This window comes from Rhinopithecus bieti, unplaced genomic scaffold (assembly GCF_001698545.2).
Source record: "Rhinopithecus bieti isolate Rb0 unplaced genomic scaffold, ASM169854v2 scaffold_33437, whole genome shotgun sequence".
Lineage (NCBI taxonomy): Eukaryota > Metazoa > Chordata > Mammalia > Primates > Cercopithecidae > Rhinopithecus > Rhinopithecus bieti.
This window is the reverse complement of record NW_016814218.1, coordinates 233,931-259,704: the sequence shown is the minus strand read 5'-3', so window position 1 is coordinate 259,704 and position 25,774 is coordinate 233,931. Positions and strand designations below refer to the sequence as shown.

Genomic DNA, 25,774 nt, shown 5'->3' with positions numbered 1-25,774 from the left:
TTCAGAATGTAGTTAAATTGAAGATACTATATCCAATGATATGTAACGATAAATAACACAGAAGCCAGGAAGGGGAGAGAAGAGGGGGTGGAAAACAATAACGGGGAAAAAAGGCTATACATATATTTATTACCATTGAACTGTACACTTAAAATGGTAAAGATGGTAAATTAAAAAAAAAAAATTACATAGGCCAGGCATGGTGGCTCACACCTGTAATTCCAGCACTTTGGAAGGCCACGATGGGTGGATCATGAGGTCAGGATATGGAGACCATCCTGGCTAACACGGTGAAACCCCATCTCTACTGAATATGCAAAAAATTAGCCGAGTGTGGTGGCACACGCCTGTAGTCCCAGCTACTTGGGAGGCTGAGGCAGGAGAATCGCTTGAACCCAGGAGGCAGAGGTTGCAGTGAGCCGAGATCACGCCACTGCACTCCAGTCTGGGTGACAGAGCAAGACTCCATCTCAATAAATAAATAAATAAATAAATAAATAAATAAATAAATAAAATGAAATAAATAGCAACTACCCATTATTGATTTCCTAACTGACCGGGGAAAATAAATTATTAGTGTTTAAAACTACCTTTTCTTCCTACCCTGCCCCCAGCATCCTGTGGAGGGTGAATTCAGGGGAAGGTGCTTGGATTTGCTGGGCAGATTGATGAGTGCAGTTTGGAGAAACAAGGAGGCCAACACTCTCCCATATGTTTAGAGAGAGAAGGGGGTCTATGGTGGGCTTCTGGTATAGGCAAGATCAGCTTGAGTGTGGCCTAAAGAAAAGAAAAGTAGAGAGGTAATTGGAGGACAGTGCACTCCTGAGAGGTAGGGCGGTAAAGGAGGTGGTGGCAGCTGCCATGAGGAGAGGAAATTTGCATCTTTTTTTAATTTTTTTTTTTTTTTACACAGAGTCTCATTCTATGACTTAGGCTGGAGTGCAGTGGTGTGATCTTGGCTCACTGCAACCTCTGCCTTCCTGGGTTCAAGCGATTCTCATGCCTCGAACTCCCGAGTAACTGGGATTACAGGCATGTGCCACTACACACAGCTAATTTTTTGTATTTTTAGTGGGGACGGGGTTTCACCATGTTGGTCAGGCTGGTCTCGAACTCCTGACCTCATGTGATCCGCCTGTCTTAGCCTCCCTAAGTGCTGGGATTACAGGCATCAGTCACTGCATCCGGCCAGGAAATTTGAGATATCTTAAACGGGTATTTAGGGAACTTCATTGTGTAATGCAAACCCTCTTACATTATTTCCTTGGAAAATAACAACTTCAGCCAAAGATGCATTCCTTTTCTCATTGCTTTTGGAGTCATATTTAGGTTTTTATTAAAAGTGAAAACATTTTGAGATTGGCCTTAGGTGGAAAGCAGGGCCACCCACAAAAAGTCATTTAATTCACTTGTTCACAAGTATTTATTGAGCACCTACTGTGTGCCAGGCACTGTTGTAAGCACTGACTTCTGTATTTTACCTACTGTGCATCAGTTACTTTATATATATTTTCTCACAAAAACCAATGAGCAGGTATTAGTTTCTTTTTCTGTTAGCTCAGTGTTTCCCAAAATTCACTGTGCATGAGAATGTGCACAATTTTAGACCTACCCCCAGAGACTGATTTAGTAGGTTTGGGGTGAATCACACTAAGTCCTTATTTCAAATGTGCCCCATAGCTGATTTTGAAAGTTGCTGTGAGTACTCTAGGAAATACTGCTTTAACTTGTCAAAAATGAATTTTCTTAAGCCTGGGTTGTTGTAGTATGGTATGTACGGTGGGGAAGTGGCAGGGAGAGAAGCAGTATTTCTTAGAGGACAGGAATAGCAATATACTAAAATTCTGAGCAAACTGCAAGGAAGGACAAAACTTAGGACAAGAATGAGGGAATAGTTGTGCACATATCTCTTTTTATGTGGAGTTACTTACACTTCTTTTTCCCTTAGGTATTATGTGTTTGTGTGTGTGTATAAGCATCAATGACTCAACTAATGTTTACTTTTATAGGTTTTAAACACTCTTAAAGCAGGTATGGTATCCCAAGTCTTCCTCAGTCCTCTAGGTATTGTATAGAATTGTACAATAGGGTTCTCCAAGTTCTGTTCCTGATTTTTTTTACCCAAGAAGACAAAAAGGCTGGGCGCAGTGGCTCACGCCTGTAATCCCAGCACTTTGGGAGGCTGAGCGAGCACATCACTGAGGTCAGGAGTTGGAGACCAGCCTGGCCAACATGGTGGAATCCTGTCTCTACTAAAGATACAAAAGTTACCTGGGCACGCAGGTGGCAGGCACCTGTAATCCCAGCTACTTGGGATGCTGAGGCAGGAGAATTGCTTGAACCTGGGAAGTGGAGGTAGAAGTGAGCCGAGACCATGCCACTGTACTCCAACCTAGGTGACAGTGAGACCCCATCTCAAAAAAAAAAAAAAAAAAAAGTAAAAAAGATGTTAGGCTGAGTATTGACAGTTTACCTTTCCTACTGTGATTTTCTCCCTTTGGAAGACACTTAAAAGTCTTCCTGTGTTTAGGAGTTTGATCATGAATGTTTTAATGAGGAGGTAAAGTAATTCAGGTAACTTGATGGTAGTTAGCAATCTCACCTGAGAAATGTTTAATTTTCATTAGCCAGAGATCATCTTCCCAATTTTGACAAAGCTAATTGAGCTAACTAATTAGACCACGCCACCCTTGGCTGGATCTTGGGAGGAAATAAGTTGATAAGGGTGCCTATTTCTGATACAAGCTCTAGAGGAGATGGACCAATAGATTATCTACTCTGATGAATAGTATCTGGGAGGAATGGAAAAAGCACTAAAAAGACCAAGGCCTGTTTGTATGATGTCCATCCTGCTGTGTGATGTCCAGAGACCCAGTCCTGTTCTCTGAAAAATGTTAATGGACCAACCTTCAGTTCCGATGTAGGCAATAGCAGAGCCACCACCACAATCCAGGTGCAATGGCTTCAGGTAAGAATCATTGCAATAAACCTGTGTGGCATCGTCTTGATTACCTTGTAGTTTGTCTAAAGCACCATAATTTGGTTCTGGTATCATGTGGCCATGTTCTTTAGGTTAGCCTCATCCCACAAGGGACGTGATGCTTGACTAGTTTTAAATCAATTGGCCATCAGGTACTGGTTTAGGACTATATGGATGGCACAGTCATGGACAATAAAAGGTAAGGGTAACTTTGCTTAGAATGCTTCTGGAAAAGATTTTCCTTGCTCTTAAAAAGTGGAGATGCAAGGCCGGACATGGTGGCTCACACCTATAATCCCAGCACTTTGGGAGGCCGAGGGAGGTGGATCACCTGAAGTCAGGAATTCGAGACCAGCCTGGCCAACATGGTGAAACCCTGTCTCTACTAAAAAATAAAAATAAATAATAAATAAATAAAAACACTAAAATTAGCTGGGCGTGATGGCACACACCTGTAGTCCCACCTACTTGGGAGGCTGAGGCAGGAGAATCACTTGAACCCAGGAGGCGGAGGTTGCAGTGAGCCGAGATCATGCCATTGCACTCCAGCCTGGGCAACAGAGTGAGACTCTGTTAAAAAAAAAAAAAAAGTGGAAATGCAGAAGTATTTCTCTTTTTAAGGCCTTACATGTTTTATGAGGATTTGATGCTTAGAGTCTCTGTAGTCATCTAGCTTCTCTGAGAAAACAAGAGCAAGGACAAAGCCAACACCCTTGTCATGACAAAGTAGAGAAATGGAAAACAGGGTCTTGCTATGGTTGCCCAGGCTGGCCTCAAGGGATCCTCCTGCCTGAACCTCCTGAGTAGCTGGGACTACAGGTGCATGCCACTGCTCTTGGATTCCTCGATGTTTCTGAGATGCTAAAATTGACTAGAAGCTATCTTGTGTCTTAGTGTTACATAAGATACTCACTTTATCACTGAAGCCATTTTTACTTGTGTTTTCTGTCACTTGTGGTCAAAAGTATGCAAAGTAATAACTCTGGCCCTATCATTCCATGTATACTCCTGAGATCCCAGAAGCATATGAGTTAATTTGTCAATGAAGCTCACTCTATGATTTGGAGGAGTAGGGAACACTGGAGTTGGGTTCAAGGGCAATTTATTACTTGTGTTTTAGGCAAGTCACAATCACTCAGCCTCATGTTCATCATCTATAAAATGATGGTAATTATGTAATTACAGAGTTGTAAAAACAAGTGAAGGCATTTTGTGTACAAATATAAGTTCTTTTATCACTAGATGTTTTGAAAGATGAATTTAGAGTCTCCAAGTTTACTGTAATGCACAAATTTTAACATTCGGTGTTTTCACTGTTGTGTCTTACAGTGGCATTATTGAAATGATGTATGTCAGGGAACAGCTGGAGAACAATGAGGCTGAATGGGATTCCCAGTGGCTCCCTCGAGGCTCAGTGGAAAAAGTCATGATGATTGTCAGTGTCTTCCACAGAACAGGAGGTAGTGGGACCTGGGCCACATATTCCTATGCTATTTTGAGGCATTTTCAACTTAGGGCTTGCTAATTGGTTTTGAAACGAGTTGGGTAGTTGTATACAAGCTATACATCCAATAAGTACCTAAAAGTATAGCACAGTTTGTGTAGCCTATATGTTTTTAGCTACAGATTTGAATGGAGATTTTAAATATAAACTTCAAATATTTTGTTCTTGATGTGATTTTCAAGTGTAAAAGTCAGTAATTTACATTAACTAAATAGTCTTTCTTGAGTTTTGGGTAACACCTATCTCAAAACTAAAAAATGAAACCAAAAAACCTCACCAACAGAAATTTTGTAAACATAGTTTTTATTCTTATCTTACCTTCAATGAAAAGTCCTCATGCCACCAAAACATTTTGAAACTCAGTAACTGAACACCACAACTCAGTAGCCTGATGATTTACTATTTCTAGACAATTGCTGGAATTACACTTGCTCAAATAGCTAAGGATATATTTTTATTACTTTATTCTTTTTAAGCAGCAATATCCCCACATTTTTTTCAATAAAACTCTAAAATATCTCTAGTAGTCCCAAGTGTTTTATATTTATGTTTGTTCTATAGTATTTGTTTCATCAGCGATTTTCAGAAATATAGTGCACTTCTAAAGAGACATAAATTTAAATAAAGACAGCGGGAAAATAATCATGGTTGTAGCAAACAGTTTATTTTGAATGTTCTGAGTTTAACAATTCAACAGGAGAATGGTGTTTGGTAGCCAGGGACCCTCTACGGACTAAATTCTCATTCATTTATTGTAGATTCAGCAAAAAGAACAGATAGCTGCGTGCTGCCTGTCAGGAAGGACTGACTGATTGACTGTCTAAGGTTTTATACATAAAACACCAAAGAATAAATGTACTTAAAAATATTTAAATTTTAGAGATTTACACAAAAATATGCAGGTGTTTAAAAAACAGAAAAGTATAGAATAAAGAAAGCCTATTCTTAGGCCTGTACACCCAAAGAACCTTTTTATACTCAACACACTGTATGTTCCATTCACGTAACTACGCTTATTAAATCAGCTATATAATGTATGTCAGAAGTGGCTGGTTTATAAGCAATTCTTATTTTTTTTCCGACAGCACAATGCTGTCATACATTTAAGTAGATTTAAAGCTGTGTTAGTAATAAATGCATAAAAGAAAAATAACATAACTTGCTTTAATACAAAAGATTTTAATAAAAAAAGTCAGTCTACATTAAATCAGGGAATCGTAAATCTGAATTATATCAAGCTTCTATATATAGAAAACCAAAACACACAGTTTTAAATAAAACTCTTTTAATTCAAAAATAGAGTCGTAATTTAAAGAAAATGTCATTATGCCCAGTTGATTAGATAGGGTTTTGTCATTTAAATTAAATTATTCACCTGAAGTATGGGAAATGTATAATAGAGAAAATTCAATCTCAAGGGTACTTTGCAAATTATCTAGTTAATTTGCATCATGAACTCTTAGCTTCCAAAGGGCAGACACAGTCTTTAATTGCTTTTAGATAGGCACTTAAGAAATGCTTTTGATGAGGAGAAAACCCCAAAGATTGTGAATCACTCTATTAACTCCAGGGAAGAATGAGACTCTCAACAAAGTAGCTTTCCAGAACTACCCTTCCAGTGCCAAGAAAGTAAAACTATTTGCAAGCTCTTTTTCGTAATAAGAATGAGGGAACTCAAAACAAAAAATGCTCTATTAATATGCAATTAAAAGTAAACTTAGGTAAATCAGTTTCTTTTTATCAATCTCTGTCAATTTGAATTAATGGTATTTTTCAGTACCATTTCAAGAATAGTTACCATACTAGAACTAGACAATGTTGCAATTATTTCATATCTTACCTATTCATTATCACACTAGCAAAACAGTCCTTTTTTTAAAAAGGGGAGTGATGTGGGGTGAGAAAATCTCATAAACCTCAGCAAAAGTTAATATTATTTAATTAAAGGCAGTTATAATTAGGAAAATTAGAGTTAGTCAAATTGAGAAATCCACAGAGTTTTTAATAGCTCTCTCCCTTAAATACTCAAAAAATCAAGACTAGAAAAAATGGAAGTGAACTGTTAGATAAACACATTAAGTACTCAACAAATATTTAAAAGAAACCAACCAAAATGGGAGAGTTGGGGGAACCAGGATGGTCTTTTGAAAACACTGTGGAGCTACCTAGCAGCAACATTTATAAAAGCTTTTGTAGATTTGCATAATGCTCCTATGCAATCCTTCCCCAATAGGAGGACATTCCTACACATAATTCATCACGTTAGATTTTGATCACAGATCATTTATAATGGTTATCACGGTTGTATCTTTAAAAAATTTCATCCATTAACAGTTAAGACAAACATTAGGCCGTTCTTTGCTAGCATATTATTCCTCAGCTACTACTAATGAAACCAAAACTTCAGAGAGTTGTTTGAATTAGAATTAAAATATTAAGCTAGAAAAGATTATTTAATTCTTAGGGAGATACCCAAAGAATTTGATGCTGATATTATCTCTCCTCTCAACACAACCCCCTGGCCTGCATTTATTTCCTTAATTCCATCTATATTCACCACAGTGATGTAGCTAAACATGAACAATATTGCCCTTTAATAAGCTGACCTCTATCAAAAATCTGTCAGGTCTGAAGACAGCATGCCCACAGGAAAGGAAAATTCTACTCAGTTGTGAACATCCATTCTGTTCAAGATCTTTGGTACATTTGGAGCATAAGAAAATAATGGCACAATAATACAAGTACTATCAAAGGAAAAATTTTCATCAAAAGAAATAAAAGTTAACCAGCCATGATATGTAACAACTTTCTAGAAAACCAAAGTAAATAGCTTTTTGTTCTCTACAAGTCCATTTACATGATAGAAGTTTGACATTTAAAAAAATAGTTTAATAAAAATACACTAATTCTACAAGCAGCCTTCATGGTCATTTCTTAATTTCAACTCACCATAATCAAATTAAAATAATGCCATGTCCTCTTGTTAAAAAAAGAAGTCCTCTTGTCACAAGAAAATCAACTTTACATGTTATATAATACAGTACATCTCCCTATGAGTATACAGACTACGTATATAAAGGTCATCAGTATTTCTGAATGCAACGTAAATATATTAGTGGAGTGCTTGAGTGAAGGTGTTAAACTTTCTCTTCCTTATTATAAACTTGTCACTCCTTACTGTGGAGTTTGTGTAATAACTTGATGATAAATTATATTTTTTAAAGAACCAGTGAATTTCTTTTTAAATCTCTTAAAACCATCACAGAAATTGTCTTCATATATATTCTACAGATGTCCAAACCAATAGGGCAATGTTCTAACACCAACTATGGAAGATGGCTTTTACTGATTATCTAGACCCATAAGATTTGCAGTAAAACATCAATACTGCAGTGTTACCTACAGGTTAGCCTATGCTGCTTTAAATGATATGTGTTTCTCCTGAATTAATTAGAGGTGTTACAGTTCAAAGCCACAGCACACACAGGCAGAATGGACCTTAAGACGCATGTAGGCAGTGCAGTTAGAAAGGGATGTCCGTTCCTTTTATTCCAGTACCTTCGTATAATAAAGTTAACAAAAATAATAAAATATTAAAAAAAAAGAGCCAGCTGGCACTGCCAACCAATTCCTATAGTAGTCTCAGAAATCCTAATCCTGTAGAATTTCCTCTTGTAGTCAGTAAGCACCACCGTCTTCAGGAGTATTTCAGTGTATTGTTATCTACGCCAAGCAAGCCTGGTGATGCAGCTACCTGAGTTCTCTTGGTTATGGGTGAATGTTATCTTCATTCATAATTTCCCAGCTTTCATGTAGGTGGGAATAGAGCCACGTTGAGTCAACCCTTCAAACCTTTTATAGGTATAATTGAGAAAAACCCAGTCTTTGGATTTGTAGTCCGGTTCTGTGGTATTTGGCACTAGAAAGAGAAAAATTAAAGGAATTTCGTTAGTGAAATGCCATCATCTTCACAGACTTTTAATAGTGGTAGTTACATTATAGATTGTCTTACCTGGTTGTAAAATATCAGATTCAGGGAAGTCATCAAAATTTGAAGTATCATCAATGCTTTTGATTTCTATAGGGATTGCTGCTGGCCTTTCCCTATAAAAAAGTATTGAGTAGGCATGAATTCTCAAATTCCAACAAATCTACTTGTAAATTCTGCATACTATTTTATAGATATTAGAAAAGCCAAGGAAATTTATTGTGGATTTGAGAATAAAGGGAGTTCAAAATAGTTGAGTATAATTTTTTATTAAAATGTTTTCATTTACTTAGAATTTTAAATTTTTTTTAAATTTTTGTGGCTATGTTGTAGGTATATATATTTATAGGGTCCATGAGATGTTTTAATACTGGCATGAAATGGGTAATAAGCACATCATGCAGAATGGGGGGTCCATCCCCTCAAGCATTTATCCTTTGAGTCACAAACAATCCAATTACATTCTAAGTTATTTTAAAATGTAAAATTATTATTGACTATAGTCACCCTCTTGTGCTATCAAGTAGTAGGTCTTATTCATTCTGTTTTCTTTTTGTACCCAGTAAGCATCCCCACCTACTTGTCATTTTTATATCTCTGTACCAAGGCTTTCTCATACTATTTTTTTTAAGAGGAAAAATGAGCTAATGAAAAGTAAAAGAAGAGGTTTTATTTAAAAGATTGTATAATTGTATAAAGTATGTGAGATATTATGAGGACGGGATCCTTCTTAATTGATTTAGGAATAGAATTCTACTAGTAGACAATCTATAAAAAGTCATTTGGGAAAATAAGGGGCACATAGGTGAAGGAACTATATATTTGTGATGAAATCTTTATGCAAAAATTTCTGTCATATAAATTTTAAGAGAATCAAAGATACTCAGTTAAAAAGAAACCAGTCAAGAAAATGCCTTCTTATCATGCTAAAAGTTTAACTACAGAAATGGTCAAAAGAAGCTATCAGTTTTATTGCTTCTGTTTTTTCAACAAATATTTATTGGATTTATTAGGTGCTAAGTTTACCAAATTATGTAAAACCATATATATTTTTTACCAGAATTATTCCAACTCATTTATACTTGGTATATTACTTTAATAAACCTAGTTTAGAGGAAAGAACCCTGGAGGCCTGAGAGCTAACCTTCCTTGCTATTAACTAGCAGTATGACCTTAGGCAGCCAAGTCCCTGCTCCATGACTGTTCCCTCCTTATAAAACCAAAAGAACTGGCAGTCTCTAAGCATCCTTCCCACTGTAAAACGGGGGGTATCATAGTTCTATTCAATTAAGTTATGTGTGTATAGTATTATACAGCATAGTGGTTTCAGAAGCCTCCACACTGCGGCACTCTAACTTCTCTGTGCCTTAGTTTCCTCACTTGTAAAACAGGGATAATAACAGTTCCTATTTTATAGAGCTTATATGAGGATAAGATGAGAAATGCAAATAAAGTACTTAAAACAGTGCTGGACACAATAAATGATTTTTTAAAATTAGCTATTATTACAATAGGCAGAGTGGGCTGGGCGCCTGTAATCCCAGCACTTTGGGAGGCCAAGGCAGGTGGATCGCTTGAGCTCAGGAGTTCAAGACCAGCCTGAGCAATTGGGCAACACAGTGAAACCCCATCTCTACAAAAAAAAAAAAAAAGCAACAAAATTAGCTGGGTGTGGTGGCATGTGCCTATAGTTCCAGCTACTTGGGGGGCTGAGGTGGGGGGATCATTTGAGGCTGGGAGGTCAAGGCTGCGGTAAGCCATGATCATGCCATAGCACTCCAGCCTGGATGACGGAGTGAGAGACCCTGTCTCAAAAAAACAAGTTAACAGTAATAGGCAGAATGCCTAGCACACAGCAGGTTCTCCAGTGAAGAGCTATACCAAGGAAATGACACATAAGCTATCTTGGAAGATGCAAAGGAGCCAGCTAGGCAGGGTAGGAGTAGAGGCAGCGGGGAGAGGGCATTTCAGTCAGGATGAATAGCAAATGGCAAAACTTGGAGGTGGGAAGAGGAGTAGGAAAGGCCATCCAAGATGGAACTTCTGCAGATGAGGCAAGCGCTATATCCTGCAGTCCTAAGAAAGCAGTGAAGGCTTCTTAACTGTATTCCAAGTGCAAAAGGACGCAGCAAAGTGGCATGGCCAGATTTATGCTTCTAAACTGTTGCTGTGTGGAGAACAGATCAAACCTACTGACGGTAGTTTGGCCATAAACTGAAAAAAAGCCAATGCTCACAATTAACAACTGTAAGCAAATTCTTAAAAGTTACTTGTATAATGCCCAACCAATGTTTAAAGAGGGTACCTTATTATAAATTAATTAAGGAGACACTATGTGGTATATTACAGCAAGGACAAAAATGAGGGGTCACTGTGTGAAATGTAAATACATCTTTCATGTGTTAACAGCCTTCACTGTGAGTATGAACGTAAGAATTTAAAAAGGTGCCCAATGTTCTTCCCTGAAAGTGGATGTTAGCCTAAAATAAGTCATTTGGCTGTAGCCACAATAGTCCCACTCACTTACATAATCCAGAAAACATTGCATCAATGACATTATATGTTACTTTTGTATTTAATCTAGCAGAATCAGAGGTAAATTAATTGTCAACTCTAGAAATTTGTTTTTACTCAGACCTTTCCCATTCAAAGCCTAGGAACATACCTTATGTGCTCCCAGTCGACACCTTCAAAAAAGGGATGACCTTTTATTTCTTCTACTCCACTATTTCCAATTCTGTTTTCAGAATCAATACAAAATCTACAACATGGAAGCAGAGAAATTATCATACAAAAGTTACATCTAAAGTATTCTAGCTGCATTACTTCAAATATTTCTTTTTTAAAGCAGTATGTTTTTCTTTTATTGATGTTAACTATGTTTATTGTAGGAAATGTGGAAGAAAATAAAAATCATCTGTAAGCGCATTATTTAGAGATAACCACTGTAAATATTCTAATCTTCTCATCTTTTACAATATTTAAAATACTGTGTTGCTACCATGGTTACTATGTTAGGTCAACCTTTTTTCACTTGATATACTGAGAAAATTTGCCAAAGTCATTAAATATTTTCAAGAATTTTTTTTTTTTTTGTGAGACAGTCTCACTCTGCCGCCCAGGCTCCAATGCAGTGGCGCCATCTTGGCTCATTGCAAGTTCCGCCTCCCAGGTTCACGCCATTCTCCCGCCTCAGACTCCCCAGTAGCTGGGACTACAGGCGCCCGCCACTACGCCCAGCTAATTTTTTGTATTTTTGGTAGAGACGGGATTTCACTGTGTTAGCCAGGATGGTCTCAATCTCCTGACCTCATGATCTGCCCACCTCCGCCTCCCAAAGTGCTGGGATTACAGGTGTGAGCCACCGTACCTGGCCAATAAATTTGTTTTCTAAAACTTACAAATAGAAATATTATAGCCAGTCTACTATTGAGCCAGTCCACTACTGTTGAACGTTTAAATAGTTTTCAATTTTCACTATTAAATATCATGATAAACATATTGTACTTAAATCTTTATACATATCTGATTATCTGCATAAGTGAAATCCCTCAAACTTCTGGGTCAAAGATCATATATAGTTTAGGGATTTTAAAAAAACAATATGCTGCCAACTGCTATTCCCACAAGTTTTTTCAATTTATATTCCTTCCAGCCATTCACAGCAGTACCAAACACTTCATATTAGTTGAGGAACACATGGAATTTTTTGCTTAGAAGATTTCACATATATACTTTTCATGACAGGAATCTGCTATTAACATTTTCCCTCTTCTCTTTAATGGAATCAGGTCATTGCATTCTAACAGAAGTGACCTTTTGCTTTTATATATATCAGTAACTGAAGCAATACAAGACCTCCTCCCTCTTTTTAATTCCTAGTTTCTTTTCCACATACTTCAAGAGTTTACATTTTTAAAAACACCTTTATTGATCTCTTTGACTGTATACATCAGTGTATACATCCCCTCTTCCCCCACAAAAGTGAAATGAGTCTTTTAGGTTCTTAGGAAATTTTAAGACACTATGAACTCCTCTAGGAATTTAACCACTAACCTGAGAATTAAATCCTTGGCTTTCTCAGATATAGGGACCTCTGGAGGAAATACCAGAGTTTCTTTCCAGTTCATCACTTTTCTGTATGTTTCTTGAGGTGTTTCAGAGCAGAAAGGTGGATATCCTAGGTATCAAATAAATAAAAAACGTTTCATCAGCTTTGTGATCAGTGAAGTTATACCCACCAAACATGTGCTACAAGAAACCAAACAACCCTGAGTGCCCTATTTAATAGTCAAAAATGCCACCATTCATCAATTTACAATAACATTGCTAATAAAGTCAATAAAATAAAGGATTTAAAGCACTGCCTCCCCTTTTACCTGAAAAGCTATGAAGATAACCACTTTTATACGTGGGAGTCTGGGTTAAATACCCACCTTCCTGAAACAGGATCCCTGGAGAGCTCACTGGTACTGATCAGTATGTATTTAACATTGGGGGAACGTCAGAATTAAGTTTAAAAGACCGCAAATATTTTAGTCAATGATATCTGTAATATATTCAAACAGTGGCACTCAAGGAAATATAAAATTTTGTACATAAATGAATGATAAAACATACCTATTAGCATTTCATACATAATCACTCCCAAAGACCACCAGTCACACAATTTGTTGTAACCAGTCTGCATGAATACTTCTGGAGCAATGTAATCTGGTGTCCCAACTGTGGAATATGCCTACAAAGGAGCAGCTTGTCAAACCAGCATTCTTAACATTTAAAAACTATCTATCTGAGGATGGCTTAGTACTAGAAAAAGCAATATATAGAGGAGTTAAATTTTCACTTATGTTTATTTTGCATGTTTATCATGTGCAAGGCTTAGTGGTAGGTAGTGAGTCAGATAATACGTTATGGCCTATTATTTTTCAGTCTACTGACTTTCCTGAGGGAATGCTGAATTAGTTTTCCTTTCCCCACTTGGTTGAACAAATATTTATAGAGTGTCCATATGTGCCAGGCATTTTAAAAGAATATATTATTTCTGCCCCCACAAGAAGCTCAATTAAGTTTTTTTTAATATAGCCTTCAGTCTATTTCAAAAGAATGAAAAGTTGAACCTAGAAGACCTGGCTTCCCTACTCACTACTAATGTGTTCTTGGGCAAATTATTTAATTTCTCTGAGGCTCGGCTTCTGCTTACATAAAACTGGAATAATAGTACCTGCCTTAATAGAGTTGAGATGAAGATGAAATGATAAACGGATGTGTTTTGTACACTACCAACTATAAAAATAAGCATGAGGTATTTTCATTATAAATGTAGTTCCAGGGTACTGCTTATCTATTAGGAAGCTATGCAGTTTTTAATTCTTAATTCATATAAAATCTTACAAAAATGATTTCTACAAGGCAGTAATTGTCAACTAGGGGTAGTACTCTTGGGGCCATGGCAAAATGTATGACTGCAGCAATTTTGTCATCTCAGTGACATGACTGGCATTTAGAGGGCAGGGGATCCAAGTGCTAAAGAAATTTCCTGCCCCAAACACTGAGTCCTTTCTACTTCTCCCTTGGGAAACACTTGATCTAAGGCTTGGCAGCTACTGGCCACAAGAATAATAAAACACACACCTGAGTAATCACCTATGAATATTTTGTAAATGGGGGCGGGGTACAGAATTCCCCCACCATAATTTTAAGCAGTATTCAGTTTTCCCCTTTAAAAATAGGGAATATTGCAATTATTCTCAATCGCAAAATCTAATCTAAAACTGACACATTTTAAAAGTAAAACAAAGTGTCTCTCCTTAATGTATAACGCAATACATTTAAAATACTGAAATGTTTTACAAGCATAGGAAGTTTGCAGTTACTTAGGTTAATGAGATAATAAACTTAATAATGCAAAGGTCATTTTATTTGGTTTTAGAGGGTATTATTAGCCTGTTATTTTTCAGTCTATTGACTTTCCTAAGGGAATTGTGAGTTTTCCTTTCATCACCTGGTTGAACAAATATGTATAGAGTATCTGTATGTGCCAGGCATTTTATAAGAAATGAGGAAAACAAAATCCAAAGGCACATTCTTAACCTGTAGACGGTTCATGGACCATGTTAACAGGACAAAGGGAAAGAGGAGGAAGGGGAAGCAATTCTTCTCTTTGCTCAATTTCCTCAGAGAGGAAATAGTATAGGGTGAAAAATCATGTAATTCTATATTAAAGGGGTAATTAAATTTATCTATGGCAAAGCCAGCTTTTTCAAATTTTATGTTTTATTGTAACACTGTTTATATCCCTAACTTCCTGTTTACTTTATCTATAAAGAAGTTCTTAGAAACTCACAACCACCTTACTTGCTGATTGATATTTGTTGTATCAGGATTTATAACACAGGTATGAAAAATGGAAATCACAAGGCATTCATTACAATTGCATTCACCTCAGTGAGTTTTATTTAAAGTGCTAATTACTAGTAAACAGCTTACTCGTAGGTATGCTCAGTAAAGTACTCTAAAGTTATAAAGTAAAAACCAACACTTTGCTTTACAGGCAAGGAAACTTAACAGAGAAACTAAGAAAACTCTGTGATTCCAAAACAAGCACTATCACTGTTACGAAGTGAATACTAATTATTATAAAGATACAAATAATCAAGTTAAAACCAGTTAAGATTTTAGAACCAAGGAACAAAATTCTTTCTTAAAAACTGGTTGACTCACCAGTTGTCTCCTGTTCTTCTTCCAAGTTTCTGCTTTCCTCTTTGAGTTCATGTTCTGAAATGCTAATTTCAACAATATGGAATTGTAATCATGAGAGAAAATGCTCTCCACAAAACAAAATCACATATATACATCTAAAACACAGTGGATTAAGGAGTGGGGAAAGGGAAAGAACCTTCAGTTCTCTACAGTATCTTAACCAGGGAAAAAACAAAACAAACAAACAAAACCAAACTTACAGAAGTCACTTGGTGGGTTGTGTGTGAGATTTCTATAAAATTCAGTCCTGTGAGCTTTCTTTAATCCCGTACACAAACCAAAATCCGATAATTTTACATGACCCTAAAAAAAATCCAGTAATATTAGATTATCTTAACTTTGAAAACAAAAAGCCTGTTATAAACTCCTCTGTTAAATCCCAATTGTTATAAAAATCCTTAGCTTGGGATTTATACAAGCAAAATGTAAAATTATAAGTATCTGATGATGATATTTTTAAAAGTAGAAAATGGAGGGAGATAAAAAGAGAACCATATTCCCTGTTGTCATTTCATTTTCAAGTCCTCTCCTAGTACCTTATCATATAAAATAATGTTGTTTAGCAATATTCTAAATTGCAGTTGCTGATATCCACTCACAAAATCAGCTCTACTGTTCTAAAAAAATAATCAACAGCCTAGTAATTCACCAGTTTATTCACATGCCTTGGCATCCAATAAAAGGTTGTCTGGCTTAATATCCCGATGGATGAAACCCAACTGGTGGATCGCATCTATTGCCAGAACAGTCTCTGAAATGTAGAACTGTGTCTCCTCTTCTGTCAAGGTGTCTTTCTTCATTAGCAATGTCATCATGTCACCTAAATAAAGGAAAGTCAAATATATTATTATTGAAAATGTCTCGAAGGTGGAATACCTTGTAAAAGCTTTCCTGATTTTTTTTTTTGAGACACAGTCTTACTCTGTTGCCCAGGTTGGAGTGCAGTGGTGTGATCATGGCTCACTGCAACCTCCACCTCCTGGGTTCAAACAGTTTTTGTGCCTCAGCCACCCAAGTAGCTGGGATTACAGGTGTGTGCCACCACACCCAGCTAATTTTTGTATTTTTAGTAGAGATGAGGTTTTGCCATGTTGGCCAGGTTGGTCTCAAACTCGTGGTTTCAAGCTATCTGCCTGCCTCAGCATCCCAAAATACTGGGATTACAGGCATGAGCCACCATGCCCAGCTAGCTTTCCTGAGTTTGCATTTTATGATCTACCCAGTATATTTCTAACCCTGTCTTGGGTCAAATAAAAGTGCCATTGCATAAGCAGAAGTTTCATGACTTTTAATGGTTTTAAGGCAGAGACTATGTGAAATCAAATCACAAAAGAGCTGATAATGAAATAATATATACCACTCAACTTCTAGAATTAACTGCTGAGGAAAATGTCAAACTGCAAAAAAATCAGAATAAGTGCGCCTGGAAACCAAATATATTCTTTTGGAGTTTAGTGGGACATTATCCCACTAAAAAAAGGCACCTGCAGACATTCTTTTATTTTCAAAGAATTCTAAAACTTTTAACAGTTTTAACTGTTGCAAACACTGGTGCACCGACAACACAGAATTGATAACTGATTACATTTTTTTCATATATTTTTTGAGGCTTAAAAAAAAAGTAGGGGCGTGGGGGCAGTGGCTCACACCTGTATTCCCAACACTTTGGGAGGCTGAGGTGGGTGGATCACTTGAGGTCAGGAGTTCGAGACCAGCCTGGTCAATATGGTGAAACCTCGTCTCGACTAAATACAAAAAAATTAGCTGGGCATGGTGGCAGGCGCCTGTAATCCCAGCTACTCAGGAGGCTGACGCAGGAGAATCGCTTGAACCAGGGAGGCAGAGGTTGCAGAGAGCCAAAATCATACCAATGCACTCCAGCCTAGGCAACAGAGCGAGACTTCATCTCAAAACATAAAAATTAAGAGCAAAACAAAACAAACAAAAAAACAAGTATTCTTTGCCCTCCATTGCCATTCTTTTCCCCTTGCCCTCTTTGTTGAGCAATGATTAAACCTCTTTTCTTTATAAATTACACAGTCTCAGGTATTTTTTTTTTGTAACAACACAAAATAAACTAACATAACTTCACTAACAATCAGTGAACCCAGAATGGTAATATTTAAAATGTGCTAACTTTGTCATTCCTTTAAAATAATCTGTTTGTGGTAAAAATGAGCATCAATATGATAGTAAATATTTTTAAACTATGACACTGTAAAGCCTCAGAGCAAGGAATATAAAAGTAAACCTCACCAATAAAATTATTATTGCATATAAAGATGTGCTTGTATCAGTCTGTCATTGATACAATGTTTGCTTTTACCTCCAGGGAGAAATTCCATGATTAGATAAAGATTCCTCTTATCCTGAAAACTGTAAAACATCTTCACCACCCAGGCACCATCTGCTTCTACCAAAATATCTCTTTCTGCTCGGATATGGGCCACCTAGATGAATATATTTTTGAAAAAAAAAATCATAAACACATCACACATTTGTCAAACTCATCTCTTACACTTATCCATCCATAATAGTTAATGAAGAAAAGATGGAATTTCAGAAGATTTGATTCATATATGAAAGATCATATTCTCATCAAATATGGAGAACCTCAAGAAATAGTTTATTTTAGCTTATATCTTTAGGTCTAAAAAGGTGAGGTCAACAGGTATATTATGTGAGGCTAAGGCCTCTGAGGTAGAGCAAGAATCAGTCTAACAACTTTTTAACCAGAATCTCTACCCAGCCTAGGATCCTGGCTTTGTCATATAAAAGTCATAGTGTGACTTTTAAAGTTAAAAGTAGTAAGCCGGGCTGGGCGCAGCGGCTCACGCCTGTAATCCCAGCACTTTGGGAGGCCAAGGCGGGCGGATCACGAGGTCAGGAGATCGAGACCATCCTGGCTAAAACAGTGAAACCCCGTCTCTACTAAAAATACAAAAAATCAGCCGGGCGTGGTGGACATGCGCCTGTAGTCCCAGCTACTCGGGAGGCTGAGGCAGGAGAATCGCTTGAACCTGGTAGGCGGAGGATGCAGTGAGCTGAGATCGCATCACTGCACTCCAGCCTGGTGATAGAATGAGACTCCATCTCAAAAAAAAAAAAAAAGGAGTAAGCAATGCCCTGTAAATTGGTATAGCAAAGCCAAGGTTGGTTAAAATAGCAAACTATTTTTAATTGTTAAACAAAGGTCCCAGCTTGATCATTATTTGGTGTTTTTTAAGAAATAGTGACAATTATAGTGACTTTATATTATATTTAGTATTATAATATAAAACCTCTATCATATCTATAAATGCTAGCTACAGCAAATTCGTGTAACTTTTGGGGATTTTGCCACTGATTTCTCGGACACATAATTACTAGAGATACTATTATGTGAAAATGTTATAGACTGGAAAATTTTATAAACTGGATAATTTATGGGGTTTGTAGAACTGGTCAGTTTGCAGAAGCTTTTGCATTAATATATTTACACACTTTTTCCAAAAGTTAATAAGAAGATCTGATTTATGCTTTTGCTATTTTCACTGTGAAACATTATAATCTCTGGTCCAAAGCACACGAGAACATACATTTGTAAACCGTTTCATGATAATAAAATATGATCTGCTTAAAGTGTCATATTTGGAATTACTCCTAGTGCAGTAAATATTCTGAGATCAAAGCATAAGAGTTGAGGAGTAAGAACTTGTTTTCTGGCATGAAAATACTTTATAATTTCTATGGATCTGTTTCATTAAGTGAAAAGTGGTAGCAAGAGTGCCTAACTATTACCTTTCATGAAGCAATTTAAGGTGGTAAGGAAAAGCCCTAAACTTTGGTGTTGCATCTGGTATGTAAGGAAAACAGCTACAACATAAACATGACTTGATTATTTTTAAATGGTTTAAAGCCAAATTACAGGATCTCTTTCCGAAACAGGATCCAAAGGTTGGAAAGTATGACCTGTGGTAATCTGGTACAACAATAGTGGGGAGATTAGTTGCTACTTAATTTTGCGGGGGTGGTTTGCATTAAAATAAATGTGATAAAAGTTAAAATACTGCTGTATTAGAATTGAGTAGAAAAAAGCTTTCTAAGACAAAACACAGTGGTAACAAATGCAAATTAATTTATACAGGGGTAAAAACCCCAAAATGCAAAAGCAACTAAACGTTGGGCTACAGTGAGATTTCCGCCCCCCACCTCCCCGCAGGAAAGAGCAGTGGTCCAGAGGCTCCTTAACTTCCCACAAAATATTCTAGACCAAGGGCTGTCCAGTACAGATGTAACGCAAGTCATATATGTAATTTTTAAATTTTCTAGAAGCCACATACAGAGTGAAATTATTTTTAATAATATAGTTTATGTAACCTAATATATCCATATATTATCACTTCAGTATGTAATCAATATAAAAATCATTGAAATATTTTATGGGTTTTTTTTTTTGTACCAAGTCTTATTTGCTGGATATCTCAATTTGTGCCCAGCAGCCACATGTAGCTGGTATCTACACTACAGCTGGAACTAACTGCTTCTTTCTGTCCTTCCTATTATATCCTAGTAAGACTAATCCCATTATGGCTAAGTTAGATTCTTGTTGACCTCCTTGTCTCTGAGCCTATGCATCTTTACCTGCATCCTTATTCCCATCATTATCTACAGTTCTCTAATCCAACTCAACATCTCAACCTTCCTTGCCTTCCAAACCTCTTCCCTCTGGAAAATCATAGCCTGTCATCACAAAATCCCCTATAACCCTGTCTCCAGATAGTTCCTATTACCTTTTTACCCTAACTGAAACTAGGGTGAAAAATCACCCAACTATGCCAATGGGTTTCACTTTAAATTCAGGACTGCAAATCTCAATAAGCCTTCAATTGCATTTCTTTACCAGGTCTGCTCTCCCACACCTGAAAATGACCATTTCACAATTTCCCTCCTTAAATCTTCAAAAAGCTATCCCTCCTTTACTCGAAGACACCCCCTGTAACTGCATTAAGGCACAGGAAACATGGAGAGAGCCAAGAATATTTATAAAGTTACAGATTTTAGAGATATGTAAAATCAGCAAATTTCCAGGAGACTAGTTTTGATTATCTGATATATGATAGGGATTCTGGGAGCCAAGAACTGTCCTTTATTTTCACTGTAGTCAGAAAAGAAGGTATTTCAGGAGGTACGGACTGAATGTTCGTGCATCTACAAAATTCACAGAGTAAAGCTTTAATCTCCATCGAGCCTGTATTTGGAGATGGACCCTTAGGGAATTAATTAAGGTTAAATGAGGTCATAAGGGTGGAATTAGTGTCCTTAAAAGAAGAGACACCAGAGAGTTCTCACAGGAGTGTGTGTCCCCGCACACACCACGGAAAGGCCATGTGAAAACTTAGTGAAAGGTGGCCATCTGCAAGCCAGCGAGAGGCCTCACCAGAAACCAAAACCTGCCCGAACTTTCATTTTTGACTTGTAGCCTCCAAAACTGTGAGAAAATAAGTTTCTGTTGTTTAAGCTAATCAGCCTGTTGTGTTCTGTTATGGAAGTCTAAGCAGACTAATACATAGATTATAAACTTGGAAGAAACCTTAAAAGAATTGAGAAACACTAAAACAGGCTACCAAAAAGTTAATAGCTTTTGTAGTAAGATGTGTAAATTGCTTCTTAAAAATTCTAATATAAACACTCTTAACACCTCGTCAGTGGATGCTCCTTTATATTACATGTGTTAAAGAACTCATACCTGCTCTTTTTCAAGCATATCAGCCTTTCTCAATATCTTCATTGCATAGATATGGCCTGTATCTTTCTTCTGGACCAACCGCACCTAAAATATAAAAACATATATTATAAATGTTAAATAGTCACTACTATTTGTTCAGGAATGAAAAGCAGCTTCCCTTAAAGAAAGCAGGAATTTGCCAGTGTTGGCATTTCAAGATATATATATATTTTTTGAGACGGAGTTTCACTCATGTCGCCCAGGATGGAGTGCAATGGTGGGATCTCAGCTCACTGCAACTTCCGCCTCCTGGGTTCAAGTGATTCTCCTGCCTCAGCCTCCCAAGTAGCTGGGATGATGACAGGCACCCACCACCACGCCTAGGTAATTTTTGTATTTTCAGTAGAGACGCGGTTTCACTGACCAGGCTGGTCTCGAACTCCTGACCTCAGGTGATCCACCCACCTCAGCCTCCCAAAGTGTTGGGATTACAAGCGTGAGCCACTGCACCCAGCCACGAATTATATTTTAACACACATTTTAAATTATCTTAAGATACATATTTGCAGCAGTAATGACTTTTAAAAACAAGCACACCTCTCCAAAAGCTCCTCTTCCTATAACTTTCAGAGACTCAAAGTCATCCAAGCCAAGTCTGGTCCTTTTGAGCCGTAAGAACTCTGTTTCTTTTCGAGCGTGTTGTGATCGACGTAACTTTTTCTATCAAAAAAAAAGACAATTTAAAAGGATGATTTTATAATCAGGTTGTTTTGAAGGAGCTTCTAGTATTAAAAGATGATGCACATAAAAATAAATGATAGCACTAACGTAATATACTATTAGGCTAAAACATTTTAAGGAAACTTTAAAAAATTTTAACAATCAATAAATCTTTACTCTTGAAGTGGATGCCATTAAATATGTAATCTAGTCCATCATATTTGTCTATATATAGTATAACTTATTCTTTCATCTATATGGTAACTTAATTCCATAAATAAAAATTAAATGTTAGGAAATGTTAATAGTATTCAGATACTGATTTTTATTCTGTCAGGAAATCTGCTTTGCTTCAATCCCTTAACTTCCAAGGTTGCTCTTTCACAACTACTGAGACTTGTGACAATAAAGTAACAACATAATGGTAGTGTTTCCAAAAAGATTTACTTGTGATAGAATTTACTCTTGGGCAAATTTTAATAAACTGCTTGAGAACTGGCATACAACTTCCTGAAAATATAAAATTGCAAAAACAATTACAAGAAGAAGTCATTAAAATATCCAAGTCAGTAATTTTATAACTGATTCTACAAAGACCACAAAAAATAACTTCCATTAATAAGCAACACTGTGAAATACCTGAAGGTTACATTTCGAACAGGCATTTATTTTATTATTCTAAACTTCATTTTTTCCCCCTCACCAATCAAAATTCTGTTTTTTGACACAGTTAGCTCCTAGTAGAGGAAACACTAAGTGGAAAAGAGACAGTATCCGTGAAAAAATTTAACTCCTGTTCATCTTCAACTGAATCCTGTCAAGCTGTTAGTGGTTCAGTTCGGAGGCACAGACAAGTCAAAATGACAATAACAGCTTAGAAACACTGCTTCTAAATGCAGCTCATGGTATAGCCTCTCCCTACTCCTGTGTATATCTGTTTTTAAAAGGGTTAGGTGAGCTATTAATTAGAAATATGTATGTAAACATGTATTATCAATGCAATGGAATTCTGATACTTCTAACAAAGTTCATCTAAGAAGATAAAATCAAGAAATGTCTTCAAACAGCTAAATGAAGTTATACACTAAGGCACACCAATGGGTAAATTATGACAGTAATGAAGATAAAAATCAAGCACATAAATTAACAGGCTTTGCCTAATGTCTTTTTTTAATGTCTTTAATGTCTTTTTCCACATCTGATATTGAGTTTAAAATACAATGGTACTATGGAAAAAGTAAGCAAGCAACAATGAAATATAATTTTTTTCATTAAGAAGTGAGGCAATAAGCCTGGCACGGTGGCTCACGCCTGTAATCCCAGGACTTTGGGAGGCCGAGGTGGGTGGATCACCAGGTCAGGAGATCGAGACCATCCTGGCCAACATGGTGAAACCTCGTCTCTACTAAAAATACAAAAATCAGCTGGGCGTGGTGGCATGCAACTGTATTCAGGAGGCTGAGGCAGGAGAATCGCTTGAACCCGGGAGGCGGAAGTTGCGGTGAGCCAAGATCCCGCTGTTGCACTCCAGCCTGGGTGACAAGAGCGAAACTCCATGTCAAAAATATGTGTGTGTGTGTGTGTGTGTATGTGTATATATATATATCCTGAAATAACAACAGTGGCAAATCCCTGCTTTCTTTAAGGGAAGCTACTTAAATATCATTTTCACGGAGCTAAAATTACATTGATATAATTAAGAAAACAAATGTGGCCTAAAACAATAGTGAAGACTATTTTTTGCTGCTTTTACATAAATGCAATAACAAATACCTTTCTTTGCACACAGGTATTCAAAATACCTTTTGAATAATAAAATAAATTACTAGTAAAACAAAAGATAGCTCCAAAAGTATCTGATTTAAAATTTTAAGACAAATTTTAAAAGGCCACTTGGCGGCGCTATAGTATCATGTCCTTTAAAGAAGTGCTGAGGAGGGTTTTTTAATTACATAAATGAATACGTATACGAATTTTAGTATCATGTCCTTTAAAGAAGTGCTGAGGAGGGTTTTTTAATTACATAAATGAATAAGCATAAGAATTTTGAAAGATATTTTGAATCTCTCCCTTTATAGATTATAAAACAGTACAGTTGGATATAGTTGCAGAAATCCTGCCTAATCTGAATGGAAAAGATGACCTCACTATACAGTTTCATAAATTGTCTACTAGTTTGTATAATGCAGCACTCAAACAATTTATGTGGTTTTGGCCACAGCCATTTAATAGCAAAAAGAGAGAGTCACAAGTGTATGGAACACATAATTCTATAAAAATGAGCATCACCTATAACATTGTTACATTATTTTTAAAAAATCGATTCCATGATTTTTGTCTTAGAATCAGTGTTGCAGTCCAGAGGTAGCTGAAGCAAATTCATGTTAAAAAAAAAAAAAAAATCGGTGAAAAAGCCTGTTGATATATTTACTCACAATCTGTATAGATTAAGTAGCCTTGAAAGACAAAAAGTATCCTTGTGGTAATCACTCCTTTCCTCTTCAAAGAAGACAACAAAAATCTGTGGACAGCTTAACATTTCATGACTCTCTTTTATAGCTTGAATTTGCCTATTTAGTTTTTTGTTAAATAACAATCCATGTTGGATGGGATTTTCTTAAGTGAGATGAAACTAGAAAGTAATTTTCTTCCTTTCTCCCTTCCTTTTTATATAGGTGCTCCTCAAACTCGATCTGTAGGGTGGCCAGTATTTGTATAAGACAGACATGCATACAAAGTTTTCAGATGTAAAAGCGTTCAGCTAGCAACTTCATCTATTTTATTTTTATGAAACAATTTTATTTTTTATCAAGCCCACCCCATATAAAGATGCTGTAACATACTTTATATTAAGGTTGAGAGAGCTTGTCTATTTTATAGAATTTGATATAATCCAGGCTCTAGCATGGGGCCTAATAATAAGCACTTGTGGAATTAAAACATTTTACAGAAAATATTAGAAGTTTTATAAACTGGAATTATGGGCCACTGACTTTTATGGAAAATCATCTCCTATTTTCTACAAGTTATCCAGAAAAATTAGAGAAAATAGCTATATAAATGTAGTTACCACTTGCTGATGCAGACCAGAAGTTGCAAACAGGAAGCGACAAACTATATTCAGCCTACAGATATATTTGATTTGGACTGCAAGTTGTTTTTCAAAAACAGGTGATTGGTTATTCCGCAAAAAAATCCAGATTAACAGCTTCTCTGGAAAAACAGGGCCTTGGCCACAGGGGCCAATGGTAGCAATCCCCTTTAGATGAGCCTTGGTTCCCTAATTTGTCAGTCCCCACCACTGATGCCAGTCCACAGGAGACATGTCCAAGTGGGCTGGGACTCTTATTACAGCAATGTGAAAAGTGGCATGTCTTTGCCAACAGATAAACTGTGAGGATCAATATTTAAGAAAATAATAAATATTTTTTAAAAAGGAAAAATATTAATATATTTCTTTGTGGAAGCAAAAAAATCATATAAGTTGAATATGGAAACAAAGTATATCTGGATCAAAAGAATATATAACCCTAGATGCCACTATGAAACTAACCTGGCCAGCTTGTCTCACTTCTGTCGCCTGCTTAATGCTTGGGCATCTGTTTTAGCGGTCTCTTCCCTACACTTCAAATTAAGATCTGATATTTAAGATTTCTGTATCAATATAATGATGTATAATATATAAATGCAATTATATGGTTATTAATTATAAGAAATTTATAATTCTAATTTTAAAATGAGGAAAGATATGCTCAGTCTTATTTTTTCTCTACAGATTGGAATACAGATTTAAGTCACTACCTTTCTCACTAAAATTTAAAGGACATAAATGAGCTTTTAAAATATTAATGTTATGTAAATAATAATAGATAATTTTAAATGTAAAAACATTTGAGTTTTCTAGATTGAGTCAACTGATTAGCAAAGTTACCACCTTTAGTATAAATCATAAAACACTGTATTTGATTTAAACATTGCAACTATAAGGAACAGGTACAGTCCTAGGAAAGGTACAGGGAAGATTAGATACTGATTTGATTTCAATTAATCATTTGATGATGGTCTACTCTTTAAATACAGAAACTTTTTTTTTTTTTTTTTTTTTTTTTTTTT

At 36.3% G+C, this 25,774-nt stretch overlaps 1 protein-coding gene across 1 annotated transcript in view; it reads right to left on the bottom strand.

Moving 5' to 3' along the window:
• Window positions 1–5,643: 5,643 nt before the first annotated feature.
• STK38L (serine/threonine kinase 38 like) overlaps window positions 5,644–25,774 on the bottom strand; it is a 79,627-nt gene continuing 59,496 nt past the window's right edge. Inside the window, 11 exon segments of the mRNA XM_017849990.1 lie at window positions 5,644–8,403; window positions 8,497–8,588; window positions 11,138–11,233; window positions 12,529–12,652; window positions 13,093–13,210; window positions 15,196–15,257; window positions 15,435–15,537; window positions 15,900–16,054; window positions 17,561–17,684; window positions 20,963–21,046; window positions 21,539–21,661. Coding sequence (XP_017705479.1) covers window positions 8,276–8,403; window positions 8,497–8,588; window positions 11,138–11,233; window positions 12,529–12,652; window positions 13,093–13,210; window positions 15,196–15,257; window positions 15,435–15,537; window positions 15,900–16,054; window positions 17,561–17,684; window positions 20,963–21,046; window positions 21,539–21,661 — 1,209 coding nt within the window. The 3' untranslated portion in view covers window positions 5,644–8,275.